Source organism: Harmonia axyridis, chromosome 5, assembly GCF_914767665.1.
Source record: "Harmonia axyridis chromosome 5, icHarAxyr1.1, whole genome shotgun sequence".
NCBI lineage: Eukaryota > Metazoa > Arthropoda > Insecta > Coleoptera > Coccinellidae > Harmonia > Harmonia axyridis.
In genome coordinates this window covers 35,002,693-35,022,294 of record NC_059505.1, presented here as the reverse complement: position 1 = coordinate 35,022,294, position 19,602 = coordinate 35,002,693, and the positions used below count along the sequence as shown (strand labels likewise).

The window sequence follows — 19,602 nt, the reverse complement described above, 5'->3', positions numbered from 1 at the left end:
TAATTATATACCTTATTTTCATTTATTCACTTTTTTTTAATTGGATTTCAGGTAGTTCGCGTCCAAACAACTCGAAATATCTTGCATAAAACAATAAATTTATAAACATGTTGTCTTCAAAAATTCCAACATTTATGAATGAATATTCAATAGAAAGGTGCCACTATTCGACGGGACAAAAATCAATTGATGAAATGAAAACTAAATCACTAAATAAACTATTATTTTCATGGACATTTCATTGCTCATCGAAAAATAGAATTTTGTGAATTTGAAAGTGGAGTGATTAAGACTTTGCTCTTCGATCCATAACTATTCAATTCTATACAGAACAACTTCCTCGAAAATAATCAATGAAATAAACACACTTATTGGTTTAAATTTCTTGCAGATGTTTTAAATTGTACAATACAATGAAATAAAAGATAAAATCTATTCTATATAAGTAAAAAATTAATATCTAGAATAAATACATAAATAATATTATTACATGGAATTCGATGAAATATTAGATTCACATTCATATGGTAAATTATGACTGAAACAGATTGAGAAATGTATTGTAATTGTCATCATTATTATTATTCATTACCAAAAATTTTAATGTATTTTATCCTGACAACAATTTGATATATTAATAATTATTATCCTCTTTAATGAAATTATACAAATTCTGCTCTTCATTATGAAACTTCCAACTCAATTATGATGTATGATATTACAATTGAACTGTTTGAAATTCGTTGAAAGTTTTCGCGAAATGAATACCATCAAAAATACACAAATATTATGTATTGAGGTAGATTCCGTGATCATTCTAACTACATATTGTCAATTACCGGAAATTTATCTTTTTAGTGGTCATGATGACTCTTGAGACCCATCACTGCTGCAAACAGAGCAAAGAAAAATCCAGCCAATCCTGTTGCTCCAGTAAGCAGCAGCAGTCCCCCAATCATAACAGGAATGAGGGTGAAAAATTTCAACTTATACGCTAGAAGTAATGGTAGCAAAAATTTCTCGAGTTTTTTCCTCAGCCTTTTTTTCCTTCCCCTTCCTTCATCTTTTAGAGGGTCGAATTCTGAAATGAAAAAAGGAATGAAAAAAATATTATGTTATGTCTTGTAGCTAGAAATTTATCAATAACTTCTGTTCCTCAGTTCTTTTTTCCATTTGATATTGAAGCTTTTCCATCAAATCAAAATCAAGGAACAGCAAAAGTAGATAGTGAGGGTGTTTTCAAAGGTGCAAGCAGAACAGTTTGGCTTTACATTGGTAGGGCTTCCATATATTTCCTCAAAATGCCCAAGGATTTTTTATCAACGCCTGCATCTTCAGCTTCTGTTGAAAGACCATTTGCCAGAACTGCTCTTACTGCTACAAAAACCCGCAATAGGTTTGGCGACAAATCTATAAGATGCCACATGTGTCTTAGATCCTGGATGGAAAATTATGAAAGCAAACAAGCCTAGAGGTTTCTCAATATCAAGAAACTTTATTTTTTAATTATTTTTCATTTTGTTATGATTTATAGTGATTTAATTTATGTTTCTATTTGAAAAAAATTGATATTTACAGTTCCTCTATTCATTAAGTTCAATAAATGAAAGTGTTTTTTGCAAGGTTTCTTCTCATTTCATCATTTTTTTATTGATGTGACACTAAACAATAAAGTTGCTCAAATCAAGTAGCTTGATATGATTCAAGTACTTGATAAATAAATATTACACTTGATTTGAGATTGAAAAACTACTACTTGACTTGAAATCAAGTAAAGCTCAAGCCAAGTAGTTTGAAAATCAAGCCAAGCCGTGAATCCCTATATGGTAATAAAGAGGTTTAAGTTTAATGATGTCTTCTTTATTCTCCTATTTTTTAACGTAGCAAATATTTGAATAGTGGTAAGACCATGAAATCAAACGTAGCCATTTGTCAATTTCAGGTCGATATCTTCATCAGTTCGGATTCTGTTAGTTTTCACGGTTCTAAAAGTTGAGAATCGTGAAATCGCGTGGTTTTCATGGATCATTTGTAATTATCGTTGGACCTACAGCTGATTGAGTCGATGGGAATATGATGAACGTCATGATCAAGCGTTAAAACAACAGATTCAATCTCCAACTATGCAGAACTACACCGATGTTAAATGTTTCATTTCAATCACTTTATTTTGATTATCCTCCTCACGTACAATATAAATGATTACTGTTTCTTTGATTAAATTCAATGGAAGATTAATTAATTGTAGGTAATAATCATAAACTGAATGATAGTAATCGTAAAGGTAATGATGCTGTTGATTCAACACCTTCACACCTGAATTGAACCAAGAAATAGTAATTCACATGAGACATTTGAAGGAATGGACAAGCTAGACGATCATTTACCTCAAGAGGACTAGAATCAGAAGGTTGTCGAGCACCGGATTTTACTTACTTTCAAATTACCCACTGACGTATTCATTAATTTTACAAAAATCTATTAATGAAAATAAGAAAGCAGAATACATTTAGTTCATTTTAGTGATGAATTTAGTCCTCATTTTCCAACCGTTGTTCAGAAACATCAATATAATGAAAAGTCGTTTTTTTTATGAGATTCTTCCAGTGGCCAAGAAACAACTTGCATTAAACCATTGAAATGATCATTGAAACAATGTTCAGTTCATTATTCGATAGGATGTACCTTTGTGTCAGTAATAATATATTACTGTTTTGCTGTGCATATATTGGTATATTTGCTCTTCAACACTGAACCAATAGTGTACAGGGTGGGCAAATTTCGATGTTTTAGCACTACAACTTTTGAACCAGAGGAGATAGACAAAATCTGATACCCACTTCTCGATCTCTTTTTCTGAGAAACTAACAAGGGTAGTATTCATTTTTGGCCACCTTCTTTTGTTTTCGAGTTATAAGCGAAAATTGGAAAAATGGCGATATCGAAAAACATTTATATCTCCGCTAATACTGATGATAGAGCTCTGAAATTAAAACATTATACAGGCACTTTTTTACGTAGAATCCAGTGGTGTACTCGTATTTTCAAAAGGGTTTTTAATTACGAAGCTATGACCCAAAGTTATGTTTTTTTAAATGGGAACACTAAATTTTTGTGCCATTTTCTGAAAGCTTAATTTTTCCTGATTTCAAAAATATATAACATCGTATGATTCGTATCAAAATGAATAACAGAAAATGGTCAAAAACCTTTTTTTCCTTAAGAGTCTCAATATTTCTATGGTTTCAACTGTTGATGAGCCTTCCTATAACAAGAGCAGTGTCCTTCCGTCAATCTGAATATTTCTATGCTTTTCACTTATTTCTACAAAATTCGAATCTATATTTATTTTATTCAAATAGTTTCGAAAAGATAAACGAACTTGGAAAAAGGTTCCTAGGTAGCTTGAACACAGTTTCAAATATTCATCTATTGAAATATCGAGAAGAGGTGTCGACTGTGCATTGTGCAATTGTTCTCATTATTAGGTAAAATATTATTTCTTGTTTGTCCCTTCGTAATTAAAATGTTGAGTTCAATCAGATATGCATTGTTTCATATGCTGTTTAAAATGGATTGGTACTTGTGCGTATTGATTCTGGAGACCTATGTAAATAATCTCCTGATACATGCATCTTATTACAACTCTTTCGATTGAAAAATTCGATCTTGTGGTTTCTCCGTTATTTCCAAATCAATTTTTAGATAAAAAATTTATAAAACATATCTAGATTCGAATTTCGTAGAAATAAGTGAAAAGCATAGAAATAATCAGATTGACGGAATGACACTGCTCTTGTTATAGGAAGCTCAATTTTTCTGTGTTCATCAACAGTTGAAACCATAGAAATATTGAGACTCTTAGGTGAAAAGAGGTTTTTGGCCATTTTCTATTATTTATATTGATCCGAATCATACGATGTTATATATTTTTGAAATCAGGAAAAATTAGGCTTTCAGAAAATGGCACAAAAATCTAGTGTTCCCATTTAAAAAAACAAAACTTTGGGTCATAGCTTCGTAATTAAAAACCCTTTTGAAAATACGAGCACGCCACTGGATTCTACGTAAAAAAGTGCCTGTATAATGTTTTAAATTCAGAGCTCTATCATGAGTATTAACGGAGATATAACTATTTTTCGATTTCGCCATTTTTCCAATTTTCGCTTATAACTCGAAAACAAAAGAAGGTGGCCAAAAATGAATACTACCCTTGTTAGTTTCTCAGAAAAAGAGATCGAGAAGTGGGTATCAGATTTTGTCTATCTCCTCTGGTTCAAAAGTTGTAGTGCTAAAACATCGAAATTTGCCCACCCTGTACATTAATTAATTCAATGAAAAAGTGCATCATATCAATGAACTCAGTCATCCTTTTTTAACGATGAGCATAAATCTTATTGCAATGAAAAGTCGTTCAGCATATTGATGAATTTTTTTTATTGTATCAAGGAATAACTTCCATTTAACCAATGAAATGTTTATCATTACAATGTTTGGTTCATTATTCGATATGTACTTTGTTAGTTATGATGATGTACGACTTCATATACATCTAATAAAAGAAGTTTTTCTATCCAATGAATATCTAATCGAAACAATGAACACTCAACATTTGTTCCAGAATCCTGCTATTAATTTACAGGGATTCATAATATCAATGAATAAGGGTATACGTTAAAGAATGAAATTTCATTCAAATGATTCAAAATTACATGGTATCAATGACATCATGTTGATGATTGCCATACTTCAATACAGTGAACACATTTTGTACAGTATAGTAAAAAGAATAAAAAAGGATAACCTGATGAAGGGAAAGTTAAAGAAGATTTTCATTCTGTATTTGTAGAAAATTTCTTCTGTATACGAATATATTTAATGGATTTGTTGAATGGAAAGATCCTTGAAGCTATTTGAGAAGCAGGTGTAAATAAAAATTGTGCATTTTTTGGGCTAGAGGCTAATTATTTTTCTTCTTAAACGATGCGTAGCTAGAGTATGGAAAATTAAACTTTATACGCACTAAAGCAAATAAGTAGAGTACTAGAAGATTACAGTTATGCTCAGTTTGGAATAACGGACTTCTTCAGAAGTCAAATCCTTACCAGGTGTCATAGGAATCCTGGCTGCCAAAGACCACGTGGCAGAATCCTGCCGGCTCTCCCAAGATGTCCTAATCTCCGTTTTTTCACCAACTCCTTCACCACATAGGGCATCCTGCACCAAGACAAATGTAAGAATCAACACAAGCACTTGCAGGATTTTGCACAAGTTCATCTTAGACACTATCGAAATCAAAAAACGGTCAGATTATGGGTCTGAGCCCCATGTTCGTCGTCAAAATCGGAAACTGCAGGAGTGGTTTTCGTAGCAGGACCACAGTGCTTCTACGTTGAAACTGTAACGCGTAAAAAGATAACTCAGTTTGTCATTTACTGTTTTCACAGAACCGTGTAATGATTCCAGTCTAATGTTAAAGATTATCTAAGTTTCCGCATGAATTACCTTCTGACAAAAAGACACCGTACTATTCGGAGCCGGCAGTGGCGTAGACGTGGGTCTTGCTTCGCCACAATTCTGTGGAAAGACCATCAGAGGAGAAACTGTTAGATTCTTATTTTCCTTCTACAATGGAGGGAGGGGTTTTTGATTACTTTTGGGAAGAAAACAATTTTTGTCCTTCGATTTGAAGATTTACGTACGCAAAATGCATTTCTGACCTTTCTGTCTGTCTGTGTGTCTGCATATCCTTATAACAGCTTCGATATCTGCAATTCTTCTCAGATTTTAATGAAAATTGATCCAGTCGTAGATGGTTCAAATTTCAACTTATCTAGATATGTAGTGCACGTTGAGAATTCGTAAGTATACGTGAAATTCCTGTATCTCGAGCTCTACTAGCATAGTATAAGCTATATACTATGCTACTAGTCTGGTTTTGATGAAGTTTGCTATGAATATTTCGATTTGATCGAAATGCAATGCAAAGTAAAGTTTCTGAACCTCAAAATTTCGCGTTCTACAGTTTTGATTGTGATAACATTTCAAATGGTGATTTGGGTTGTCAAATAAATTATTTCATAGTGATTTCAACCTTTTTAGACATGGTGTCGCGTATTGGGAACTCCTTAGGAGATGAAATTGTTACAGGAAACACAGCAAAATATACACTATGGTTCATTAATTCCTCATTAAATATTAAATTATGAAAAAAGTGGTGAACAACTTTTTTTAAAAAGATGCATTCAAGGTGGAGTTGAATCTAGGTCCTAAGCAGTCCCAAGTTGTTAACCAGGCTTCAGAGCAACGAATCTTATAAAATTACGTGTTTTTAATGATCATAACGAAAACAAAAATTTTTTTCAATTCTCAATTCCCAAACTATGAGCTTACGACTTCAAGGCATATTTCATTCAGTATCATCGTAGCAATACATGACGATACGTTAAATTTCAAATTTATATGTTGTTGAATTTTCGAGCAATGAGTTTTTTGAATGTTGTTTCTTTGATTTTTCACTTCGACAATTTATGGATTGTATTATGTAGCTAGGTGAATATATTCAATATTGATTGACCAAATTCAATGAAAAAACTTCAATAGTTCCCGACAAAAGCTTAAGAAGGTGTACAGCGCAAAGATGGATTTGTTTTTATTCTATTTTGGATTCTATACAATCCAAAACTGCAAATTTCAGAGGGTGTTCAATTTTTTTTTCCTTAAACGATTCCAAAGCTTTCTTATTTTCAGTAGTAATTTTTTGAAAAAATAAAGAAGAATATAAAATTATTTTATATTAATTTTTTCTTCGATACTGATGTCAAATAACTGCAGAAAATATTGTTTGAACGATATTGTGTTATGAATTATCTGGATATATTATGAAGTTCATGAAATTCATATCAATAGGTTCGTATAGTTAATAAACATTTTCTCTATTTTATAAAAAATTCACTTCTTCAATGATAACATTTTTTTAAGTTGGAAGATAATTATTAGAACCTTTATATATCTTTTGCAAGACCTTCATATTTTTTCATGCCCATGCTTCAAGTTCTCAAAATCCAAAGAATCATGAGAAGGTAGGTATGTATTGAGATAACAATTCCAAATATTTATCTTAGTAGATTTCATTCATTAGTAAATCCACAATATTCCTATTTTATGGGTTAACTGAAATGAGTTATGGAAAAACAATTGAGTTAACCCATAATTATAAATTAGGAATTTTTTAACCTATAGGTAATTGGGTTCACAATGCAGAACATGTTCTAGAATGTCTATATGATAAATTCATATCTGTGGTTTGTTATATCAACCATGCCATCGTTTTTGAACAATCACGTACAAACTTGGTAATCTGTTTCTTTTTGACACCTTGGGTACAAAAGAAAATAGTGTATTAACATATTATGAATGGATAGGAAGACATAACTGTACTCCACTGCCAATATCCTCTAGAATATGTTAATCTAATTTCTCGTAACTCTCGAAGACATTATCATTGACTATCATATTCAACAGAGGTGTAATAAATGCGTTTATAATAGCGACAATCAAGTATGTTATATTATTCGCACTAGGAATGAAAGATGTTTTTCTAAATTAAGTCTATTAGTTTTAATATATTTTAATGGATTTTATGGATTTTTCTTCTTTGTAGGTATGTTCTTCGAAGAAAATGGTACTTTTTTCGTACTGTACAAATATTCAGGATGAAGTACAGTCGAGCCACTGGAAATTATTGATGTATTTCTGGATCTTTCATTCTTTCGATGAATAGATAACGATCTTCGAGAACTATCTCAAGCCTCAAACCACAATGAGGTTGCAGTTATCCGAATTGAAATTTTCGAATGGAAGTGAAACTATAATATCACGTACCTACCTGTAGATCTATGGAATTGCAAATCAGATTTTACGAAAGTATCGATTGTTCTTTGTATTTTAGTTGGGTGTGGTACTTTGGTACTCTAAGCTATGGATATTGTTGAAAAGTTTCATATTTGTTCATTCATGCGCAAATTGTACCCTTGGAGATGATAATACTGTATATGTGGTCTTCAAGGGCACATAAATGAATGAGCTCCTGATTTCAAGTTAGTGCTTTCCCATATTTTACTCGATTTTTTATGGTTATCGTGAAAAATTTTCACGAAGTTGGAATTGTTAATCTATATTAAGGATTAGATTAGAACAACTTTTTTGAAATAGAAATATGAATTGAATTACTATAAATCATAAAAAATGAAAATATAAAGTTTCCCAATATTGAGAAACCAACAGGCTTTGTTTGATTTCATAATTTTCCATCCAGAATCTAAAACACATGAGTCATCTTATAGATTTGTTGCCTTACCTATTGCGGATTTTTGTTACTGTAAGAATAGCTCTGGAAAATTGTCTTTCAACAGGAGCTGAAGATGCTGGAGTTGATAAAAAATCCTTGGTTATTTTGGCCAAGTTTGGAAAGATATTTCTGAAACGATCAAAATCTACCAATAGATTTCATAGAAATGTGAGAAAACTACCAATAAAGTCAAACTGGCGAATACTTCAGTCTCTCGGCGCTCGAGGAATCCCCTTATTTAGTCTAAGCGCGCACGAGATTGCAGAAATAAAGGCCGTGCGACGCGTGCACATCAAGCTCAAGTAATATCAAGTAGCTTGATATCAAGTCAAGCAAAAAATATCTGAAATAAGTCAAGTCAAGCTCAACTATGTAATTCTTTACGAGCTTGATTTTCAAGTCGAGTAGTTGGTTAAAATGTCAAGGTAGTTGGTTGATGAATCCCTTATCTATATATTCTCACAAAATTTCTACACGATTGGATCTATTCTCAATGAAATATCAACTTAGTTTTTTTATTAATATTCTGTTCGAATTGTCAATGGCACTGATGAAGATACCCACTCAATATTTTGCACGAAATTTGCATCGATATTTACGAAAATATTGGGGATTTCTTTTTCGACAATATTCTTGAATTCTCTATCGTTATGTTATCAACATTCTACACAAAGCTTGAAGTTACTATTTCAAATCACTACCCAATTCGAAATTCGATATTCTTCTTGAATTTTGTATGGTCCTAGTTAAGTGATCATCATTAAATTCTACAGGAAGCAAAAAATTGTCATCTCACGTCTAAATACCAATTTTGATTTCGAATGAACAGACAATTTGGAAAGTAACAGGAAAAATAAATTTCTATTCCAAGGAATAATTTTTCTGTTCTACCTATTTTTTTTCCCTTCCTTGCTCAAAAATATCATTGATTCGACCGAAAACAGGGTTTGATGAACCAAACTGTGAAAACTGTGTAACTAGAACGTTTAACTTGAGGGCCTGCCTCACTCGCGCAAAATTTCGTGCTAAATTGCGCCCAGTTTTGGGTAGTACGAAATTTCACTGGAAGCGAGTGATTTTTGAAATGATTGTTTCGAAGCCATGGATTTGACTTCTATACATGTGGGATCCAGTTATTATTCCCTGTAACGAAGTGGGATGGTCAACCGGATGCTTGGAGACCTATTAGTTTCTTTTAGTGTCGAGGGCATGACAGTTTCAATCGATTTACAGGGAACGAATTGTTATTGTACATAATGTAGAAAGGATGTGTTATTCTTCGGGGTGTCGAAGAATGTGTCATGTCGGTTGTAAAACTTAAGAGATTTACTGGGGTTGGGAAAGTTCCAGAACAAGACGGTTGTAGCAGATGTGTTACATCTGTTTCTCAGGTTCTAGTCCTTCTAGAATATTCGATTTCCAGGATCCGCGAAGATCTTTGGGGGCGGTACGGCAAAAGCTTTTATTGGACTAGGGGATGGTACCTTCCCCTAAGGGTGTGGTCAAACCGAGAGAAGGGAGGTCTATATTCGAGAGAGGGTAGTTCCAATCGACAGAGAGCACAGTTCAAATTAAACCGAAGACGGGTACAGCCGGTACAGTTCAACTTAAGTCGAAGTAAGAGTAAGTTCGGTCGGTCAACTTAAGACGTAAAACGAAAAGACGGTTCGCGGACTAGATTAAGACGAGTCGCGAACAAATCAAAGACGAGACGACCGAAAACTTGAAGTACGACAAAGACGTGATAATCGAAGACGTTTCGAGTAATGAAAACTAGAGTTAAAGACGAAATTCAGTACCGTTGTGAGAAACTTGTAATTAAGACGTAATTAGGATCTTCTCAATACGGAGTTTGTACTGTAGAAGTGTGGCTTTGTAAATAGATGTAAATAATTGAGAAGAGTTTAATTATTACAAATGCAACAAATTCACGGAGAAAAAGACGAAAGGCCAGGTAATCGAATCATACCTCTAGACGATCGATTAACCAAGCCTACATTCATGCGTTGAAATGTTTTTATGAATAGATAATTACTTATCCATCTTATATTCAAGTGTTTCATTAACTAATTCCCGGTATATTTTAAGTTCGAAATATATTCTATACCCTGCAAATTGAGCGTTAATCAGACAAACTCATTCAATATCCTGCTGATTTCCACAAAATTTATTGATGTTTAAATGACGACAATTGTTTCGCTACACTGTAGCTTTTTCAAGTCGGGTGCTGAACGAAACAATTGTCGTCATTTAAACATCAATAAATTTTGTGGAAATCAGCAGTGTATTATTATTTATTTAAAATGAATTTCCATCAAGTGAAGACCGAATCAATCAAATATTCATTCAATATCGCATGAATGGAACAACAAAATCTACAACATAATATAATTTAAAACACTCGCCTTCAGCCTTACGTAAACAACGTAATCCGAATGAAAAAACTCTTGTTATCGAGACGCCTCTGACTGCTACCGATTTTTTTGAGAAGATGGCTTTCGAACCTGTCATTATGCATGCTATAGTGGAAAGGAAAATTGTCATCATTCCAACCTATCATTTGCGTGAGTCTAACGGTGGACAAAGCGTGCACTCACTTCATGTCTTTCGATTCTGCTTGACTTTACTGTCAATAACCCACTCAATCCCTGGGTATTGTCTCATTCTCAATACTCTCGAAGGTCAAAACGGTTAAATTTCGTTTATTTCAACGAGATCATTATGTACTTTTTTTCATTGAAAATGACTTTATTGTCAGGAATAATTTTCTGCTGAAAGTGCTCGAAACTCGAAGTTCCTTTTATATGAAGAAGTGATGACAATGGGGTACTGATCCGAAGATCAACAGTTTCCGACTACTATATACAGGGTGATTCAATGGGATGGCCTATTAGACGTTTATGGAAAACTAATCATAATTTTGAGCTGAGAATTTGTATATTAGGATTTGAGATAATCATCTTTCTCTCTAAAATATTTTCAGATCTCTACAACTTCCGGTTATAGCAGAAACAGACTACTACTTCCTTATTACGAATGACACACCCAGTTTATTATTGCATCATTAGATAACTTTTTTGACAACAATTTCCGCAATATGCCATACCTTGGTAGGAAACTCAACGGTTCATGAGTTAATGGAATTTTTTTGAAAAAAATTGTGGCGATTAGGACTCACATTTTTTTAATTTTTCGGTAGAAAAAGCATTTTTCGAAAAAAATTCTTTTTTTTTTTGATTCCACAAAAACGTTGAAATATAAGACTGTTTCCGGTTTGCACCAAAAATGTACAGGGTGTTCATAAAAAGATCATAAACTTGGACAACTCAAATTCAACAAAACTCAAGATTTTGAAATTAGAACCTTGATTTTTATTATTTCAGTCAATTCTGCGTACAGAAATAGTGGGTTTGTTATTTAAATAAACCCTATACTTAAAATGAATACTTTAAGAGTTATCGAGGAAGAACTTTAAATGATGAAAACCCGCAAATTACAACTGTGAAGTTGTCTGTAACTCCCGGAAAACACAGAAAGAAACTAAAATTAGATGTTTCCATAACTAAATTTGACATTTGAAGATCTTATCCTGAAATTTCGCTCCAAAATTTCCATTTATAACGAAATGAAAAAATAGTGGAAAACCACTTACTACTAAATACCTTTGAAATGTGTCGGATACGAATAATATTCTCGAGATAAATTTGACATTACCTCTTTTACTATTTTCCCTGTTATTCCATTATCGATAGATATTTTGAAGCGAAATTTAGGGTCAGATAGTACTCGATACGGTATTCAAAATTAGTTATCGCAACACCCCTGGTCAAAATCAAGGTGTTATACTCACCCCCGTTAGGGGTTTGATGTCCGAGGGATGAAAAAAGCAGAAAAGTTGTTCCCCCTCGAATAAGAAATTGACGGTCCGTTTTCGTTGGACCATCCTGTATAAGTTGTGGCATATTCCCAAGAAAACGTGGTAATATTTTGTTCAAAACTAATTATTTATAATGAATGAGGTGTAAAACAACAGCCTATATGCCCTGCTTAAGCGCTTGTCCAAAAGATTCACATTTAAATAATATTGTAGTCGAATATTTCCTCAGAGTAATAAACATAAAAGAGAGAGCATATTATGTCATTCATATAGTAAGCAAATTTTGTTCCCAACATGAACTATCAAATTTGACATGAAACAGAAATGAAAACATATCAGTGATACTATACAGCACTCAATTTGCGAGTACCTTCACGAAAAATGCACTTCTTATGTTCCATAGTGAATCAACGTTTCATATTAACTCAAATTATATTGGAAAAAATACCTAAATATATCAGAAATTCAGAAAACAAACTTCAAGCGCGCCAAACGACGTTAAACAACCGATGACACTAGGAGAGCAAAAGTTGCCAAACCTTGGATTCCAGCAGATAGATACAGAAAATAATAAATATTCTGCTCATTATAAATTCGACAACCAGGAAAAATATCGGATTCCAAATATTCAAATTTGCATATTTAAATTGGAATTACTCAAATGAATATATTTCATTCAAAATAATATATATTCATAACGATATAGTAAAATTGTGGATTTGAAAATATATCACTAACCGACAACGTAATCTAACCATGTTGGAGACCTATAAAAATTGCATATACATCCCTCTATTTATGTTTATTACTCTATGAATATTTCTAACCAGTCTAACCCAATTCTTATATGTTACTTTTCGATAACACATGGATGAGGTTTTATTTCTTATGATCATTTGAAAACTTAAGTAGCCTCACCTTGTACTGAATCTGTGAAGGAATCTTCATTTAAGAAACAATAAAATCTCATCCTACAAATTTTATCTCTCGAATTGAATATCCCCTAGTATACTTTTCAACGACCCGGATACTCAGCAGTAAAACTCGAACACTTCCTCTATACCCATCTCAAAGGCAAACATTCCCAAAACATCAATCAAACCATACAAAACGTCGAAGATCACGATTAAGGTCGTCCATCTCACCGAACACCTTAAGCGAAACAATCAGGTTTACCAACTTACCATCGACCCACTGATCATCCAAAGACGTCGTGAGAGAAAGAACTCAACTCATCTCCATTCTTGGGAACGAGGAGAAAGCGGAAGCAAACCATCTCTCAATACCTAGTGTACGCTAAGCATAAGGTGCCTTACTGAAAGAGTGAAAACTTCTTAATTGCCATTTTAACCTTATCGTTCTCCACTTGCATGCTAAACACAGTCATCTGCGTTTTATTTCTTGCGTTAACATTGAAAGCATTCGATGATTCCGTATACCACCTGAACAATTGGGTCAATTAGACGATAAGTTATATGTCTAATTAGGATCCTGGAGAAAATTTTCACTCAGGTCAACCAATTTCCTAGCTGTGACTCTATCATACCATTCATGACTAGAATTCCCTCAAATCTATGAGAGGAAAACTTAATCTTGTTACTCTAAGAATATCTCATCTGAACCAAGTCAAAATCGCTAATTCTTGTGTTAAAAATCATCATTCGAATGATATTGGTGAAATATCAAATGATTCTCTGAATGAAGAGTCATTTTGATACTGAGGAGGATAGCTCGAATGAACCACAGTATAGGAAAACAACTTTTATTCTTTTAATGCAACAAAGATTCGTAGATTTTCGATTGAACAAGAGATAGACATTTTCATAAATAATCGAAAAATAAATACATAAATTAAATAAATAATCAACGGAGTGCTGGACTGAAAGAGAATCTGGTAAGAATAAGATTGTGAATGACCAAAAAATCGGTCGATATTTGTACAACTGTCAATGGGATTCTAGATCCCATTGTTAAATTCAATAAAACCGTCTAATCAAGTTCAATTCATTTGGGCGCATAAGCGTTGTATGCGTATTTTTGGGATTCGTTGACATCGTCGATGGATCTCTTGTCCCATCCACCTCCGCTTGATTGCCATCCACCGGAGTGTCCACCGCTGTGTCCATGTCCTCCACCACCTCCTTGTTTGGCAGCTACGAGTTTCTTGAGGGCGATGATACCAGAGAGCAACAAGGCGATCTTAGCGGTGATCAAAGCCTTTCCAGCGAGCAAGAACAGACCAGCGATGGCCACAGGGATCAAAGCAGCCATTTTGGCGACAATTCCCATCATCATACCTCCCATCATTCCCTTCATCTTCTTGCCACGTCCTGAGGAAGAAAAAAGTTTGAGTTTATGAAGGTTTAGGATTTCAAGGATGCTTACCTTCTTCCAATGTGAAGTCTGACGCTGTGAATTTGGGCAGAGTGACTTGTACGGACCTGGAGCTCAATACTCTGGATACCTTGTCCAGGAGCATGGAGTTGAGTATTTGGTCTTGAGCGTCAGCACCTCTTGGCAAGGATTTCTCCAGCTGTTCTTCACTGATTGGTGGTTCCAAGGTGTCGTTTTGTACACGAGTCACAGTAACTCCATCAGCCAAACTGAGCTTCTGCATACGTCCCAATCGGTCCAAGAATGTCAAAGCCTTCTTCTTCAAACAAGGAGAGAACCCATCGGATTTGGTACAGTCCTCATAGAGCTTGAGAGCCACACGTACACCAGCATTTTCAAAAGTATCCTCGTTGGCTGTGACGCTTGCGATTGTGACAGCCAAAAGCACAAACACACACGTATTTTTCAACACTGCCATTTTTTTTTCACTGCACTGAAGACGAACGTGGAAGAACTGATGATAATCAATGGTTTGATTGTGGTTTTATACCACACGACTGTGACCTTTCCTACCAGTGACCCGGCGAGAAATTTTAAACGAGAAGAAAAGAGAGAGGTGGTAAGGAGCAAGGAGTGCAGCTACCAGATCTTCGTTGCTTCATTGACATATTTGCCGACAACCCCACAACAGCCATTGGCTAAACTTGACACACATACGGTTATCTCGCGTGGTCTCCAACCGTTGCGCTTGTCAATTGCGCACCACGCCGTCTGTGATGTTTCCCACCTGGTTTTTTTTGGACGCGATGGAGCTTGGCTTTCGTAATAATTATTTACTGAAAGAGAGTGAATATGATAGGACGGTGAATGGACCGAAAAAGTCTTGAAATCGAAATTGTTCCGAGTATATTTTGGTACTTATTGCATGTGTCGCCTTGTTTTTTTGTGATTTTAGAGTCTTCGACAATTTTTAAGGATGTTTACAGTGTTATTGGATAATTAAGTTTCGATTTTTTTCATGGACTATATGATTAAATGGATAATGAGGTGATTTTTAGTTTATTTCAATCGAATAATCAACTTTTCAATTCGTGATCGGAAGAATAGTTATAAATGACAAAGAATCATAAATTTATTGTGGTCGGTCTTACAATCAAACACAGTTGAATTCCATAATTTCAGTGATTTTATGCTTCATTTGAAGTGAAATTTAAGTAATTTTTTTTATTGATGTTACTATTGGAATGTTATTCGAGAAATGTTTCGAATTCAGAAAATCTGTTATCAATTCAATGCATAGTACGTTTATATGGTGTTCTTTATTGAATTCAAAACATTTTTGACATAAATCGAATTACTTAGGCGTCTTAATTCATGGAAATCAAAACAATGAAGAAATTGTAAGGATTGTTTCATGACAGTTTAAATGGCTTTCCAACTAAGAATGAACATTCACTTTTGTAAAAACTATTCCTGTTGTAATTGAGAAGTTTATGATTTGATGAAATATTCTGCGAATCAGTTCTCATTTATGTCAATCAACTGATTCATTGTTTTTAAATGAAAGCTCCAGAATTGAGCTCAATGATGATGTAAATTCTTAAAACCTGATAGAATTACATATTTTCAATTTGGACTCCTGATTTTAATCAGTCCAAAAAAAGAAAATCACTATCTTGAATTTGAAGGAATCAAAGTCGAATAGCTTGTAACTGAATTGAAAAAATTGTGGCTGAATATCCAATATAAAATTCTTGAACTCTATTCATGATAGTTAAGGGTACAGTTGATGCGAAGAAAATTGTACTTATAAGAAGATTTCGACTCTTTCTTAAGTGGTAGAGTTTTTGTTTTGCAATGAGAAAACGTCAAACATTAAGAGCTGACATTTTTTAAGAGAACTAAGTAGTTCTATGGGGGATACAACAAAAAACAAATTGTTGATTGAAATACAAAATGATTTCTAAACAATACTCAAGTAAACTTCCGAAAACCTTGATTGTAAAAATTCCAAATATTTGAAACCAAATTAATATATAGAAAATGAAGTAATATGTCGATGAATGATATTAATTGATAAATCATTTTATCGTTAAAACCACAGTAGCAGTGGCTTCAACCGAAATCGTAATATTGTTTATAAACAAAGCAATTGACTTCATCTCACATTCTTTGTTCTTTGCAGTTTAATGACTCTCTAATTGTTGTTAGGTGATAAAACTATTCTTTGGAACAACGCCTTGCTTATTGAATGGTTCATTTATTATGGGACTGGTTTATGCTACTTGCTGATGGGCTTGTCAACGACTAGGTACTCATTTTTTTGTTCTTTCCCCATTTGTGAGTATGAAATACTCGAACCGATATAGAGTCACTTTCTAAGTGTTTCTCGTTTTTCAAAATATTTCAGTCAATTTTTTTCTTGTTGCAACAACGACTATCAGGCTACTTCAAATTGAACGAAGAAGCATAATACTGGGTGTTTAATTTGCCATACGTAATATAAGAATTAATTCCTAAACTTATGGCCTCTGTAATATATCCAGTATTATACTATTGAAATTGAATAGAAAAATTCGAAACTTCAATGAAAATAGTGAAGTTTATTCTCAACTCAATTTCATGGATTTCTGATAGAAAATATTAGATAGCAATAAACATGATTAGAATTACTTTTGAATACCTACCAAACTTCCTTGAAAATATAACTTTCAATTCCAATCTATTGCTCATTCTAAAATTAATTCTTATTCCCTTATGATATTTTGAGATATCTCTGATGGGGGGCACAATAGACCATTAGGTCGCAGTGAAACGTAACCCCCTAAATTAAATCTAAATCTAATCTAATCTATGATATTTTGATAGTTTCAAGTTTGTTTTATTATTTTCTATTTATCGCTAATAATAACATTTTTAGTTGTTGAGTTGATTAATTTTGACTTGTTCTCGTCATTCAATATTTTAAGGCACCTATAATGTAATACTAATAAGCTATACTCTCGGCTATACTTTGAGACTTCCGTTATCTTATCTCCGTTCAAATCTCGTTAGATGATCTACAATTCAGCGTGAAGTAGGATTAAATTAAAAAGTTTTCATCTAAATCTTGTTTCTTGAAAATCACCAATTCTAAACAGAAGAAACTCGACAGGCTATGGAGTTGAAAATTCATAAAATCTAAATTAATGTAGAAAACAACTCATTTATTCATTTATGCTGTTCATTATCGTATAAGAATTTCTCCCATCTGTTGTTACTCTTTGATCAAACGAAATGGGAAATTAATTTGTAGGTCTCACTGTATTTAGTTGGGTTTAATTGAAATACATTTTTAGAACGTAGAGAAGCTGGACAGAATGAATTTAAAACTATAAAACAATAATGATGTCTTCGTTATCTCTCGATATTAATTTAGATAAAAAACTTTATGAGAGAAATGATGCTTGGTTTAAAAATAATGAAGCATCTAAAATTTATTTGTAAAAAAATTTCACTACTCAAAAAATTTTCCGATATGAGAAATGAGTTCAAATTTTGTATGAACCTTGTACTCTGTTCAGTCTGAAATCACAAATTCAGATCAGCTACAATTATTCAATTGATAATTAACCTGTAAAGTGAAAATACCATGAAAAAAGCCATACCCTCAACACATATTTATCATATCTTGAAACAATATTCTTGCGGAGATAAAAAAGCATTCATAATAATTCATACTTGGAAGGTTCGATTCTACTTTTCGATATACATATTTGAGAATCTTCAGTTTTAATGAGATTGAGTTATTCATGTTATAATACTACGTTTTGGAAGAATCGAAAATGAAAAAGTTTTTTCGACAAAACTTTCTCTGCAGAAATATTTAAAAAAAAATTGAGTCCTTGTCGCAATCATTTTTTTTATAGGAATCTCATCAAATCATGAACCGTTGAGTTTTTACCCGAGTTATGACATATTGTTGAAATTATCATCAAATAAGCTATCTAATATTGCAATAATATACTGGGTGTGACTCTTGAAATAAGAAAGTAGTAGTCTGTTTCCGGTGTAACCGGAAGTTGTAGAGGTCTGAAAATATTTCAGGGAGAAAGATCATTGTCTCAAACCACAATTTGCAAAATTTTAACACAAAATTATAAAGTTTTCCTTGAACTTCCAATAGGCCATCACCTTGTATACCACAAACACTTCACTGAATAAGTCCCGATTTCAATAAGAAAAAACACATTTTTTCTCGAAAATTGGACTTTATTCGTCATCATAGTTGCCTTCAAGAATGCTAAATGTACTTCAACACTTCTCTTACTTTTCCATATCTTTTCTGTAGAAAGATTTATATTTGCCTTCATTAGAGCCAAATTTCTTTCCCTGGAGCATTCTTTTGAGGTCTGCAAAGAGCCAGGGGGCCAGATCTAGAGAAAAAGTCTCCGATTGAGAAGTTCAGTTCGTTCAATTTGGTATTCATCTTCTTCATCATATTCAAATTTGCACATTTAATCGGCATCACTCAAATATTATTATTATTATTATTACAAAATGGATAAGAGAGGAGGCATAGAAGCCTATAACTCTCAGGAAAAAAATACAGAAAAGTTTACATAACACCAATACCCTAAAAATAAAGAAAATGCTAAAACGACATTAAAGTGCATCCAACAGATTTTTAAAAGTATTCACACTTGGGGCGTCCGCTATCCAGCCTGGTAGTGAATTCCACCTATCAAACACCCTGTTGCAGAGGAAATGTTGCCTTTGAGATGTCCGATAGTTTTCGTGGTACAATTTCAGCTGGTGACCACGAAGATTGTTATTGAGAGACGTCTGAACCTCTGAACACCATCTTCAGGTGAAAACGAAAGTTCATCTCGTCTTCCATGAGAACAAAATCGAAATATTCTAACGCTGCAACAAAGAAGAAACAAAATAATCAGAATTCATCCAACTTACATCCAATAAATCATGAGTGAAATCTCTATTAAATCGTGCACAATCAAAGAAAGTGGAAAGTGACAAAGTATAATAGAAATTACCTTCAATG

General features: G+C 33.2%; 2 protein-coding genes across 2 annotated transcripts; both read right to left on the bottom strand.

The window, feature by feature from the left end:
• Nucleotides 1-123: 123 nt before the first annotated feature.
• LOC123680355 lies at nt 124-5,452 on the bottom strand. Its single transcript, XM_045618202.1, has 2 exons — nt 5,106-5,452; nt 124-1,081 (listed from the first exon to the last, which is right to left on the bottom strand). Exons 1-2 carry the CDS (start codon nt 5,275-5,277, stop codon nt 855-857), a joined length of 399 nt encoding a protein of 132 aa, XP_045474158.1. The 5' UTR covers nt 5,278-5,452; the 3' UTR covers nt 124-854.
• An 8,523-nt stretch (nt 5,453-13,975) lies between these two features.
• Nucleotides 13,976-15,098, bottom strand: LOC123680353. Its single transcript, XM_045618199.1, has 2 exons — nt 14,613-15,098; nt 13,976-14,557 (listed from the first exon to the last, which is right to left on the bottom strand). The coding sequence occupies exons 1-2, from the start codon at nt 15,037-15,039 to the stop codon at nt 14,232-14,234; spliced, it is 753 nt and encodes a 250-aa protein (XP_045474155.1). The 5' UTR covers nt 15,040-15,098; the 3' UTR covers nt 13,976-14,231.
• Nucleotides 15,099-19,602: the final 4,504 nt, after the last annotated feature.